This window comes from Hylobates moloch, unplaced genomic scaffold, assembly GCF_009828535.3.
Source record: "Hylobates moloch isolate HMO894 unplaced genomic scaffold, HMol_V3 SCAFFOLD_18, whole genome shotgun sequence".
Taxonomy (NCBI): Eukaryota; Metazoa; Chordata; class Mammalia; order Primates; family Hylobatidae; genus Hylobates; species Hylobates moloch.
In genome coordinates this window covers 74,817,181-74,831,849 of record NW_026652293.1, presented here as the reverse complement: position 1 = coordinate 74,831,849, position 14,669 = coordinate 74,817,181, and the positions used below count along the sequence as shown (strand labels likewise).

General features: G+C 38.4%; 1 protein-coding gene across 5 annotated transcripts in view; it reads left to right on the top strand.

Annotated features, from left to right (window-relative positions):
- The window catches only part of PLD5 (phospholipase D family member 5), a 451,018-nt gene that overhangs the window by 244,209 nt on the left and 192,140 nt on the right, over window positions 1-14,669 (top strand). For 4 of the 5 annotated variants that reach the window (XM_058430447.1, XM_032136222.2, XM_032136223.2 and 1 more), the window contains one exon: window positions 3,482-3,593. In XM_058430447.1, the coding sequence (XP_058286430.1) occupies window positions 3,482-3,593 (112 nt within the window). Of the gene's footprint in view, window positions 1-3,481; window positions 3,594-14,669 lie in introns of those variants that run through there. The other variant, XM_032136224.2, reaches the window with a different exon arrangement.

The following is a 14,669-nucleotide window of genomic DNA, read 5'->3' as shown; positions in this document are numbered from 1 at the left end:
GTTAATGGGTGCAGGAAATCAACATGGCACATGGATACATATGTAACAAACCTGCACATTGTGCACATGTACCCTAAAACCCTGAAGTATAATAAAAAAAAAAAAAAAAAAAAATGAGTGAATGTAACTCAGAAAACATTAGGAGGCCTTACTGCAGATCTCTGCATAGAGTAGAGTTTAATACCTTTGGAAATGATTACATTTTGAATGTCTTCACAAAAATTATTGTATGGGGAGATAACACACTGAAGATGATTAAATAGAAATTCTACCTCAAGCCTAAGTATAGAAACTCTACCCAAGCCCAAGATCATTACAGTGAGCACTATAATTAAAAATTGTGGGATTCCTTGGTGTAAGTAATCAGCACATACTAAAAGTAAAAATAAGCTTTATTTAATGACAGTCTGCCAGTATCTGTAGATTTTGGAATTTCTATTTTCATTCATGTGTGAGAGTTCTGGTTGTCTTTAAGTCCCACAAAAATAACACAGTGGAAATCAATTTAAGGCACAGAGCCAGAAATACAGTTAAGTTAGATGGTCTCTTGAATGTTTCATTGGTTCCAAATGTATTCTGTTAACTAAAAAAAAAATGAATTTGCCAAAAAATACTGGCCCACTGACCGTGGGGCCTTACGGAACACACAAAGTGTGTGTTTGTGTGAAAGGGAAAAATACAAACAACTTACGTGAACATGTGATGATCATGAGTCTAGGTTCTGGAAATCTGGGTCATGCAGACATCACCAGACCTTCAATGGAGTAAGAGTAGAATGGACTCCTTGGAGGAGAGCCAAAGCTGACAAGGAAGTATTATTGGTGTCAACTCTGTCTGAGGAGGAACCACAAAGCCCCTTGACGTGTATTCTCCCTCACATCCCATACCTGAGCCTCTCACCACCCAAGCCCCTACCTCTACACAACACATTTAAAATTTACCTAGACACTAAAATCTGCAAATCAGCACCTATTTTTTTCTTTCCTGTCCTTCTCTGTCTCTCTGGTTGCCTCTTTCTCTCACTCTCCCTCTCCCCTCCTGCCTCTTTTTTTTTTTTTTTTAATTTTTGGAGATGGGGTCTAGCTGTGTTGCCCAGGCTGGAGTGCAGTGACACACCCATGGCTCACTGCATCCTCAAACTCCCAGGCTCAAGCACAACCTCATCCTCCTGAGTAGCAGGGACTACAGGCATGCACCATCATGCCTGGCTATTTTTTTTAACTTTTTGTAGAGACAAGGTCTCCCGATATTGCCCAGGCTGGTCTCGAACTCCTGGGCTCAAGTGATTCTTCCACCTTGGCCTCCCAGAGCACTGGGATTACAAGGATAAGCTCAGCCTCTGGCTCTTTTTTAAATAAGGAGTTAATAACTGTCTGATGCACTCAACATACCATGCCAGAATACCTGGTTTGTGGTGAGGCTTCCTCCAGGCTTTTGGAGTACAGAGAAATTTAATCTCTTTCAATGAGCTCCACTTTGAGCAACTTCTATTTCTACACTTGTTTAAACTAAAAGGAAGCCTCCATGCATGGCACAGGTGCGATGGTGCAACTTCCACTCTGTCCTCCAACACCCAGGGGTTATGGAACAATGGCTATGCCAGCCAGCTCCAGGCTAAGGCACAGCTGGATGTGCCAGATACTCCTGCTGCTGTCAGCTGTGACCACAGCACTGGCACACCAGCTTCTTCCTCCTAACCCTAAAGCTTCAGGGTCTTGATCTTCAGCTTCTCCCTTTCCGTTTCCTTTTCCTTTTCCCTTTCCCTTTCCTTTCCTTTCTCTCTTTTCTCTCTTTTTTTTTTTTTTTGTTGTTGTTTATTTATTTATTTTGATGGAGTCTCACCGTGTCGCCCAGGCTGGAGTGCAGTGGCGCGATCTCAGCTCACTGTAACCTCCACCTCCCAGGTTCCAGTGATTCTCCTGCCTCAGCCTCCAAGGTAGCTGGGATTACAGGCACCCACCACCATGCCCAGCTAATTTTTGTATTTTTAGTAGAGACTGGGTTGCCCATGTTGACCAGGCTGGTCTCAAACTCCTGACCTCAGGTGTTGTGCCCACCTCAGCCTCTCAAAGTGGTGAGATTATAGGTGTGAGGCTACACACCTGGCCAGCTTCTCTCTTTTCTAAGGCTGAATTGCAGGAATCACCACTCTGCCTCCACATTTCTACCACTCTGTCTTTCCAGTCACCAAACCCATTCCATATCATTATCCACAGTCCATTCTTACCAGAGCAAGATAAGACCTTGCCACTGTGGGGCCATTAAGACCAAAGCCTTATTCTCTGTTTAGCTCCTGAAGGCATTTGAGTTTGTGACCCAACAGCAAAAAGCTAAAAAATCAATACAAGAAGACCATTTTCCTTTTATGATAAGGAGACAGACGGGAGTCTATTAAAACATACAAAGGATGATAAATAGGATAATGGTGCAATCCAATGACCTGAGATAATGTGATGACTGTGGACCTACTGTTATTCAGTCTGCCTGAGATTAAAACTTACTCTAAAAATTATATGCTTTTGAAAATCCTATAAATAAAACTTTCATTTATTTGTTTGTTTGCTGAGATGGAGTCTTGCTCTGTCGCCCAGGCTGGAGTGCTCTGGTGCAACCTTGGTTCACTGTAACCTCTGCCTCCCAGGTTCAAACAATTCTCCTGCCTCAGCCTCCTGAGTAGCTGGGACTAAAAGTACGCACCACCATGCCCAGCTAATTTTTCTATTTTTAGTAGAGATAGGGTTTCACCAGGTTGGCCAGGCTGGACCTCAAGTGACCCATCTGCCTCAGCCTCCCAAAGTTCTGGGATTAGAAGCATGAACTACCATGCCTGGCTGAAAAATTTTTATTTTGGTTTTGTTTTTTATTTCAGTTATTTTTAGGCAGAACATTAGTTGAATTCATTAAAATACATTTAAACAACATGAATGCAGGTATATCTCTGATTAGTAACCATAATTTCCCTCTTAACAGCTAATACTTAAAGGATGCTTCCTTATTGTTAACTTCTTTAATCTCATGAAAACCTTTTGAAGTAAATACTAATATTATCTGCATTTTGCAGAGGAAGAAACTAGAGGTTAGTGAGACTAAGAAACAGCTTGTAAATTGGAAAACCAGCTGGAGTCTAGGTCTCTTTGGGTCAAAACACAACTGCTTAATCTTCTTTGCTGCCTCTTCCTGTGTAGATAACAGATTCAAAAAGCAGAAAAAGGGTAGATTTGCATTGTAGCACTGGAATTATTATTGCAATAATTGTTTAATTGCACAATACCCCCAAAAAGTACAATCTGTGTTCATGCTACCACTCTATTGATATAAACTCTTCCGAAAGAATTTCATAAATCTGAATACCAGTTGTTGAAATGCTTGACTTTTTAACATTTGAATGAATAGATTAATTTTAATGAGTTTATTTTTACCTGTCTAAATTAGGAAACATTTAGGCTTTCTGACTTTCTTTGTCTCTGAATATTTTTTCCAGGGTCAACGTCTTTTTGAAAAGTTGCTCCAACTGACTTCACAAAATATTGAAATCAAGCTAGTGAGTGATGTAACAGCTGATTCAAAGGTATTAGAAGCCTTGAAATTAAAGGGTAAGACCAAGGTTGATATGCTATTCTACCACTGGGTGTTCTGTTAAGATACCTTTAATTTCACTTAAGATAATATGTAATTTCTTTAGAGTTAGTACATTTCACTTAGTACATAGTACATTTACATCTTCTTTGAAAAATAACTCGATTAAAGTTTTTAAGTGGAGGAACTAATTAATATATTGGGATTAAAAAAAAGGTTGCATATTAGTGTAAGCAAAATAATCTACTGGTCAATAAATGAAGATTAACTAGAAAGAAGAATCCTTCCCTTTCTGAACACTTCAATGGTGTGATTACAGAGAAGAACCACTTCTCATCAGAATAGACACTGGATCTCTACTTTTCTCTTGCTGGCCAAATGAAAATCCTTTTCATGCTATATATTTAACAAATAATGTAGTCAGGTCCTGGAGTCTATGGAACATTGCCTGACTCATGAGTTTTAAGACAATTCCACAGGAGAACACCATTTATATAGCCACTTTGCAATTTTTCTCACAATCTCATGAAGACTGAAAATAATTCCAAAATAACTTTATTTTGCTGTAATCTCAACCGAATTGAGCTCTCACGTCCAAATAGCTTTTACTGTTTTGTAAAAATCATTACCTGGAATTTATTATCCAAATAAAGCCTCTAAAATGAAAAGGCATGTTTGAGCCAGTGAAAATGTTCAAGCTGCCAGGTGTCCCTGGAAGAGGACAGGGCACTGACCTCAGTGAGTCATTCATGTTCCACCTGATGGTGTTACAGCTCATGTTTGTGCTGTTTGAACATACTGTGCATTTTTTGCTTGTCATCTTCCCCACATTTTTAAGTGGCAATTCCTTCTAAAAACGGAACAGAAAATCAAATAAGTGAGCCCCAGTGGCCCTTCCTCCTGAAGAAGAAAAATTGTAAGTGATAAAGCATATTGAAAGTCATAACCACATAGAAGACATAAGCTTGGCCATGCACATGTTTTCTATGCACAGGAAAATAAAACATGAGATAGTCGTACGTTTGAAAAGCTATGCTGTGCTACTAGGGTGCAGCAGAATGTCTTTGAAAAACTTGTAAGTGCCTAGTTCAGGGGATTGACAGATACAATCAACGTGGCTTAGAAATGTATTCTTACTTTTCCTATTTTTTAAAAATGTAAAATTGGGTTCTTACTATCTGATAATTTGTTAGACAACACTTTTTTTCTGAGGAACTGATTACTTTTGGTTAACCGAGGTCCTGTATTTGCAGATGATTTTCCTTCTGGAGTTTACTAGCGTCTCTTTGGGTTTGATTATCCTGGCAGAATAAAAAGCCGATGTGTTAGGAAGAGAAGGAGGGAGCCCGAGACATCCACAGCTCTCTTTCTGGCCATAGCCCATGCTAAATCTTGTAAACTCAACCAAAAGTTAAAACTTAGGGATATTAGGAAGCCTAACAGATTTTCTTTGGAGTTGCTGAATATTTGCTACTGTAAACAGCAAATGGCGATTGACAAATGCACGAATAAAGGCCTGGTTTATATTTCTATTGTGAACTATACGTTAAAATTTCATTATAGTAATTGCATCTCACAGAAAAAGAAGTGTTTGAATTTCCAAGCATATGTAGATACTACTACAACTTAGGTTCTGTTGATATATAATAAGACTTCTTATCAAAACATGAAAACAAATGATTTTCCTTCACAGGAGTAAAGTACTAAACAGGACTCTAATTTCTCATAGCTATTTTCTAGGTAGCAATAGTAGGTCTCCCTGGCTCCTAGGGATGCACATGATGTGTATACTGTATGTAGAACGTGTATAAATCTTTAGAATACTGTTATTGTATTTCTCTTCTCTCATCCTTTGGTAGACATATATTAAATGATAACAGTGCATTTTAGAAATAATTTTTATAAGACTATTTTAAATCTGTGATTGAATATCTTGCTTAAGGGTTATCTTTTTGGGGGGAAGGGATTCTAGTCTTTTAGCAAAATTCTAGAAAGTTTTTTCCAGAAATATCCCGCAAAAAAAATAGGTAAATATAAAATGAACCATGAGCAATTTCAGCTGCAAGAGTTACTGAATATAGAAACTAATCAAATATATGGTGAAAAAGAATAAAAGTAGGGCTTCCCAATAAATGATGACGATTTAGTGCAGGTGTAAGTAGGCCCAGAAAAGGCCAGGCAGGCTGGAGAAGTGAGACAGCTGGCCAAGACCCCTCTGATGGGTGGTGTGCATGTCATTCCGGTTCCTTTTGCTCCCCATGCTTTGCCTCTCTCCTTGACTCAGAAGTCAGAAAGATAAACCGTCTCTCCATGGTCTCAAACTGTGGCTTGGAGGTGAGGTGCTTCTGAAACCTGGCCCTCATGAAGTCCTTGCACCCAGGGAGGGATTTAATTTTACACAAGGGTCCCTGTAAATTCAAAATGGGTTTTATTAATCAGCTTTCTTAATTTCACTTCCTAATCATCTCCACCTGTATCCCTCATCTAAACATCTCAAATGCAACATGTTGACTCAGCTCACATGCTTTCTTTCCTTCCCTGCACCAACACAGCATCTGTCCCTATACCTAAATTTCCATCTGCTCAGTCACTCATGTTAGAAGCTCACCTCCACACTCTCATATGCCACATCTAAGGAGCCACCGTCTATAGACATTACCCCCTCTGTCTTTCTTCTAGATACCGCATTTCCTCCTCACCCGCCTGCCTTATTTCAGGTCTGTTAATACTTTGCTCAAGCCTTGGTCACTCTTCCTCTTTCACCATCTGATCTTCCACACAGCTACCAAAGAGATCTTCCACCACATGGTTATTATCACCGTACATGTTCACCCAAACTGCATGCAGGTGTGGGGGTGCCTGAGGAATATCATGCATACAGTAAAAAGCACAAGTATTAAATATGTAGCTCAATGAATTTCACAAAGTAAACACACCCACATAACACCTTCACAGATCAAGATGTAGGACATTGCAGATATCTCAGAAAGCCTTCTCAATCCCCCTTGCAGTCAGTGCCCTCCGCAGAGGGAACCACTATTTGGACCTCTACCATAGATTACCTTTGTCTTTCTTTGAGCTTTATGTAAATAGAATCACAGAATTCTATGTCTGGATTCTTTGGCTCAGTTTTATGTTTATAATACCAGTACATGTTAGATATAGCAGTGGTTTATTTTACATTGTTGTATAGTATTCCATTGTATGAATATAATACAATGGGTCTGTTCTACTGATAGTAGATGTTTGGGTTTTCCCTAGTTTGGGTTATTATATATAATGCTGCTATGAGCATTCTTGTACATGTCTTTCAGATGCCTACACATACACATTTCTGTTCAGTATGTACTAAGGATTGGGATTGCTGACATAATAGGCTATATATGTGTTCAATTTCAGTAGATATTGCCAGTCAGTTTTCTAAGTGGTTGTACCAATTTACATTCTCACAAGCACTATGTTAATGTTCTGTTTGCTCCACATCCTTGCAAAATTTGGCACCTTTTTTTTTTTTTTTTTTTAGCCATTCTGGTGGATATGTATCATGTTGTATCTTTAATATTCATTTCTCTGATGGCTAATTATATTGAGCATCTTCTCATATGCTTATTGACTATTTCCATATTCTCTTGGAGAAGGTACCTCTCCAAGTATTTTGCCCAGCGTTATTGTTGTTTGTTTTAATTGGCCCATTCCTATTGATTATTAGGCTAGATTTGAATCCTTTGTTGCATATATGTATTTCATGTATCTTCATCCATTTGAGGCTTGTCTTTTCACTCTTCCAATGATGTGTTTACATAAATGGAAATTCTTAGTTTTAATGAAATCTGATTTATTAATTGCTCCTTTATTGTTGGTGCTTACTGCGTCCTGTATAAAAACTATTTATCATTACAAGGTCATGGAGATTTTCTTTGTTGTGTTCTGGATACTATATTATTTTGCTGTTCAGATTTAAGTCTGTGTTAAGTTTGGGCTTTATTTCTGCTTATGATATGAAGTAGCAGTAAAGGTTCATTTTTATACTTAATGGAGGGTTGTTTGTTTAAAAAAGTTTATTCACTGCATGTTCGAGGCATCATTGTTAAAAATTAGGTGACTGTATTTTAGTTCTGTCTTTGAATTTTTTTTCTTTTGAGATGGTGTCTCGCACTCTCGTCCAGGCTGGAGTGCAGTGGCGCCATCTCCACTCACTGCAAGCTCTGCCTCCCAGGTTCACACCATTCTTCTGCCTCAGCCTCCCGAGTAGCTGGGACTACAGGCGCCCGCCACCACGCCCGGCTAATTTTTTGTGTTTTTAGTAGAGACGGGGTTTCACCATGTTAGCCAGGATGGTCTCGATCTCCTGACCTTGTGATCTGCCCACCTCGGCCTCTCAAAGTGCTGGGATTACAGGCGTGAGCCAGCGTGCCCGGCCTGAATTCTTTACTGTGTTTTCTTAGTCTACTTATTTATCCTAGGACAAATGCCATACTGTTTACTTTGCCTTTATAATATGTGTTACAGATGGTATAACTTTCATCTTTGTTTTTCACTTTTAGAACTGCCTTAGTTATTCTTGGACCTTCAGGTTTTGAAATAAATTTTAGAACCATCTTATCATAAGACTACTGAAATTGTGTTAGAATTACACTGACTCTGTAGATAAACTTGGTGAAAATGGGCATTGACAATATTGAATCTCTTACTTCATGCCTATAGCAAAGCTACAATATTTCCTCTTACTACTGCTTTAGCTGCATCTATTTTTAATATGACATAAATTTCTAAATCATTTTTCTGTCCAAAAACTTTTCTGATTTCTACTGCAGTCTACTCTGTACGGTGGCCTATTTAGAAATGTAATCCTTAATTTTCCTTTTTTTCTTTTTTTTTTTTATTATTATTGTACTTTAGGTTTTAGGGTACATGTGCACAATGTGCAGGTTTGTTACATATGTATCCATGTGCCATGTTGTTTTGCTGCACCCATTAACTCGTCATTTAGCATTAGGTATATCTCCTAATGCTGTCCCTCCTCCCTCCCCCCACCCCACAACCATCCCCAGAGTGTGATGTTCCCCTTCCTGTGTCCATGAGTTCTCATTGTTCAATTCCCACCTATGAGTGAGAACATGCGGTGTTTGGTTTTTTGTCCTTGCGATAGTTTACTGAGAATGATGTTTTCCAGTTTCATCCATGTCCTTACAAAGGACATGAACTCATCATTTTTCATGGCTGCATAGTATTCCATGGTGTATATGTGCCACATTTTCTTAATCCAGTCTATCGTTGTTGGACATTTGGGTTGGTTCCAACTCTTTGCTATTGTGAATAGTGCTGCAATAAACATACGTGTGCATGTGTCTTTATAGCAGCATGATTGATAGTCCTTTGGGTATATACCCAGTAATGAGATGGCTGGGTCAAATGGTATTTCTAGTTCGAGATCCCTGAGGAATGGCCACACTGACTTCCACAATGGTTGAACTAGTTTACAGTCCCACCAACAGTGTAAAAGTGTTCCTATTTCTCCACATCCTCTCCAGCACCTGTTGTTTCCTGACTTTTTAATGATGGCCATTCTAACTGGTGTGAGATGGTATCTCACTGTGGTTTTGATTTGCGTTTCTCTGATGGCCAGTGATGATGAGCATTTTTTCATGTGTTTTTTGGCTGCATAAATGTCTTCTTTTGAGAAGTATCTGTTCATGTCCTTCGCCCACTTGTTGATGGGGTTGTTTGTTTTTTTCTTGTAAATTTGTTTGAGTTCGTTGTAGATTCTGGATGTTAGCCCTTTGTCAGATGAGTAGGTTGCAAAAATTTTCTCCCATTCTGTAGGTTGCCTGTTCACTCTGAAGGTGGTTTCTTTTGCTGTGCAGAAGCTCTTTAGTTTAATTAGATCCCATTTGTCAATTTTGGCTTTTGTTGCCATTGCTTTTGGTGTTTTAGACATGAAGTCCTTGCCCATGCCTATGTCCTGAATGGTATTGCCTAGGTTTTCTTCTAGGGTTTTTATGGTTTTAAGTCTAACATTTAAGTCTTTAATCCATCTTGAATTAATTTTTGTATAAGGTGTAAGGAAGGGTTCCAGTTTCAGCTGTCTACATATGGCTAGCCAGTTTTCCCAGCACCATTTATTAAATAGGGAATCCTTTCCCCATTGCTTGTTTTTGTCCAGTTTGTCAAAGATCAGATAGTTGTAGATATGCAGCATCATTTCTGAGGGCTCTGTTCTATTCCATTGATCTATGTCTCTGTTGTGGTACCAGTACCATGCTGTTTTGGTTACTGTAGCCTTGTAGTATAGTTTGAAGTCAGGTAGCATGATGCCTCCAGCTTTGTTCTTTTGGCTTAGGATTGACTTGGCGATGCGGGCTCTTTTTTGGTTCCATATGAACTTTAAAATAGTTTTTTCCAATTCTGTGAAGAAAGTCATTGGTAGCTTGATGGGGATGGCATTGAATCTATAAATTACCTTGGGCAGTATGGCCATTTTCACGATATTGATTCTTCCAACCCATGAGCATGGAATGTTCTTCCATTTGTTTGTATCCTCTTTTATTTCATTGAGCAGTGGTTTGTAGTTCTCCTTGAAGAGGTCCTTCACATCCCTTGTAAGTTGGATTCCTAGGTATTTTATTCTCTTTGAAGCAATTGTGAATGGGAGTTCATTCATGATTTGGCTCTCTGTTTGTCTGTGATTGGTGTACAAGAATGCTTGTGATTTTTGTACATTGATTTTGTATCCTGAGACTTTGCTGAAGTTGCTAATCAGCTTAAGGAGATTTTGGGCTGAGACAATGGGGTTTTCTAGATATACAATCATGTCATCTGCAAACAGGGACAGTTTGACTTCCTCTTTTCCTAATTGAATACCCTTTGGAGATTGTTCTATTTATCCTTTGTTATTTTCATTATGTATATTCATAGAATATACTTGGTATGATTTCAGTCATTTGGTATTTTTAGTAAGTTATTTCACATAAATTTGTTTAAATAAATTTGTTTTATAAATATCAAGGCTTTCTATTGCTTTCATACAACTTTTCATTTTTGTTTTTGCATTTTGTCAACCCTTATAAGTCTAAAAGCTGAAAGTGGAGTCTAAGTGAAATGGCTTCTCATTGTCTGACATGTGATCTTAATCGGTAGACTTCAGAAACAAGCTAAATGAGATGTGAGATTGTCATTAAAATCCTCTGCTTTCTTCAAATCCACTTGCTGCCACCACTTGGCTTACTGGGAGTAATCATGACAATTCTTTTTTTTTTTTTGTTGTGACGGAGTCTCACTCTGTCACCCAGGCTGGAGTGCAGTGGTGCGATCTTGGCTCACTGCAAGCTCTGCCTCCCGGATTCAAGCGATTCTTGTGCCTCAGCCCCCCAAGTAGCTGGGATTATAGGTGCATGCCACCACCCCTGGCTAATTTTTGTATTTTTAGTAGAGATGGGGTTTCACCATATTGACCAGGCTGGTCTCGAACTCCTGACCTCATGATATGCCCACCTTGGCCTCCCAAAGTGTTGGGATTATAGGCATGAGCCACCCCACCCGGCCAACAATTCTCTTAAGTCCTGTTTTCTCTGCTCATGCCTCCCAGCAAATGCTTTTGATATCCTACTTCTCACCAAACCTGGTCCTAGTAATAGCACAGTCATATTATTGAATTTTTATATTACTAACACAATTTTTATTTCTAGTTGTATATTTTAGTCCTAAGCAAAATACCCCCAAGGATACCACTGTACTTTTAATTCTTGTATGTTATAGTTACTGTTGCAATTAAACTGAAAATTAAGAATTATTTGTCTACCAAAACCATGACAATTCATAAATATCATATGACCATGATATTTAATGCCTCTGTAGCCTAGCAACAATTAAAAATAAAGTCAGAAAACATAAATTTCCTTTTGAAAAAAAAAAGCAGGCTTTTATTTATTCATGGTTGGATGATAAAATGGTGAGTGAAATAAATGTCATAAAAGATTCAGAATCAGTGACCTAGAAGTTAAGTCCACATTTTCTTTTTCTTTTTTTTTTTTTTTTTTTTTTTGAAAAAAGCATTTGAAACCTCAGGGTCTGAAATCTCTCGTTTCAGTCTCATTCTTACTATTTACTATAATTGACTTTTCAAGTGTCTGAAAGCTAATTGTGATTCCCAAACAACACAGCCTACATTTTTAGGGCCGCATTTCTCAAAATATGCTTTTTCCTGTGCCTGAAATACCCTTATTTTCCTTTTTTCCTTGTTAATTTACAAGCTCTCTTTTCTTTTTTTTTTTTTTTTTTTTGAGAGCGAGAGAGAGGTGATGCCTAGCTCTGTCACCCAAGATGTAGTACATTGGCACTATTATAGCTCACTGCAGCTTTGAACTCCTGGGCTCAAGTGATGCTCCCACCTCAGCCTCCCCAGTAGCTGGGACTACAGGCACGATGTGCCACCATGCCTGACCAAGTCCATTTTTAAGCCTTACACATAGTATTTTCCCTTTCACCTTCATCTCTTTACCCTGGTTGATCTTACCATCTACTTTTTCTCCATCGTTCATTAATGTTTAATCCAACGATTATTCCTTGACTATCTGTCATGTGCCAACAAGTTGGGCTTTAAAGAGAGGAAGGTGACTAAGACATGAGCCTTCCCCTAACTTCAAAGAGTTCAGAATTTGGTAGAGAAGACCAAGTGATAAGTGAAATAAAGTGATCAAGAAATTCCTAAAACATCTACACAGAGTCCAATGTTTCTGAATCACTTTTTGCAACAGCGGTTGATGCCCATGCTTTCCACTCAGCATTGTCTCTGTACCACCAAGAGTGTCGATGGTGCTATGTAGCTTTAAGAAACAGAATGCATTACTGTTGTCTCTTTTTTTCTAATCAGAATTCCATCCCGCTTGTTTTTGAAGCTTACCAGAATATGTCAAAGCAAGATATTCAGACAATAACCAGATCTTGTATTCTTTCCTCAAAGGGTCCTTAAATGGTTTGTTGACTGAATATTGGGAAACTTCAAGAGCTCTGTCATGCCACCAGGAATAACGCAGTGACAACTTTGTCACAACGTGCCACCTGGTCTGTAGCAATCATAAGATGCATTGCAATGTCAGAGATGTTGAAATGTGAAGACCAAATGTTTCAGAATCAATGATTCACAGTAATGTTTTATTTTAAAATATTTAGTAATAAACTAGAAAATTCAACTTAGAAACTTTCAACTTTAATAAGTTAATTAAATTAAAATGACCATTCCTCATACCACACTGAGAGAAGTAGATTCTAAACCAAACCTCTCGTAACAGGGCTTCTTTGTAGTGCAGTGACCATACTCAGTGGATGGAAATTCGGAGAATTCAGGCTGTGCTGCTTTTTAAGAAAGCTAGAGCATTCAGTGATAGGAAGTGTGCCTATCCAAAAATATAAATAAGCAAAAACTGCTCTATTATCTGAAACAGGAAGGAAGTTATTCAAATCGGTTTTTATAATGCAATTTCTATAGGGAAGCAATACAATGAAACCAGAAACCTGAAATACACTGGAGAAGAGACAGTCTCCTGGGGTAGACAAGAAAGATATCAGAAATCATATTCCTAGCTATGCAGCATGATGAATCGCAACCCAAATGAAAAAAGAGGGGCTAATCATGAGAGCTTGGTTCTAAAAAGAAGAGGGATAGCAAACATTCAGTGGGAAACGTGACAGGCATGAAAAGGCTCAGGCGATTGTTCCTACTGACATCATCTGCTAAGAGAGAGTGACCATACAAATAACGAATTTCACTTATGGGCTAAACTCTGTCACTAGGTGCTGTTGTTTGGTCTTTAAAACAAATTAAATCTTTTAAATTGATTTTATCTGAAAAGTGAAAGTCACATATATTTATCATGTGCAACATGTTTTGAAATCTGTATACGTTGTGGAATGGCTACGTTGAGCTCATTAGCAAACGCATTATTTCCTATACTTATTTTTTGTGGTGAGAGCACTTGAAATCTACTTCCTTAGCAATTTTCAAGAATACAATCTTGTACGTTGTTATTAACTATCATCACCATGTTGTATGGTAGATCGCTCCTTATTGCCAGTGATCAGCCCAGTTACACAACCACAGAAGGAAATTCATCCTAGAGCTTGGGGACCTCCATGCTGTGCCTCTTTCTCCTGATGGTCCAGCATACGGTGGGCTTGGGGTGTTAACACAGTCCTGCTCAGCTGGTGTTGCAAGCTTTCAGTCTGTTAGAATCAAACGTGTATTTTCCTCTCCCTCCCTTCTCTCCTGCACACAGACCTACAAGTGATTAAACATAGAGCTTAGTCTGTGCCACCTATATATGTTTTGTGATAACTTTAAGGAGCTGATAACAAAACTTTTTTTTACAAGGTTTTGTTTTGTTTTGCCAGAGCATTCATGTGTCTAGAATTTTCTTTCCTTTTTGGATTCTTCAGATAGATAGAAGATACATAGATAGAAGGTAGGTAGATAGTTAGATGACAGATACCTAGAAAGACATAGATAAATGGCAGATAGATAGAAGGTGGGGAGGTAGATATAGATATAGACAGATGATAGGTAGGTAAATGACAGAAAGAAGATAGGTAGGTAGATATAGATAGAAGATAGATAGCAGGTAGAGATAGATAGATAGATAGATAGATAGATAGATAGATAGATAGATTTAGTAATAGAAAAAAGAAAGAAAGAAGAGAGAAAAAGAAAGAAGATAGGTAGATGACAGATACACAGAGATGACAGATACATAGAAAGATAGATATTAGATAGATAGATAGATAGATAGATAGATAGATAGATAGATAGATAGATAGTCTTAGTTCATTTGTGCTGCTGTAGTAACAGACTGGGCAATTTATAAAGAACAGGCACTGATTTTTTCAAAATTCTGGGGTCTGGAAGTTTAAGATCAAGGCACCAGTAGGTTCAGTGTCTGCTGAGAGCTGCTCTCTGCTTCCAAGATGGCGCCTTGTTACTGCATGCCCCAGAGGGAAAAAACGCTGTGTCCTCACGTGGCGGATAAGACAGAAGGGCACAAAAGAATCTAAGCTTGTTCCTTTCAGCCCCCGCTACAAGATACCAATACATTCGTGACTCA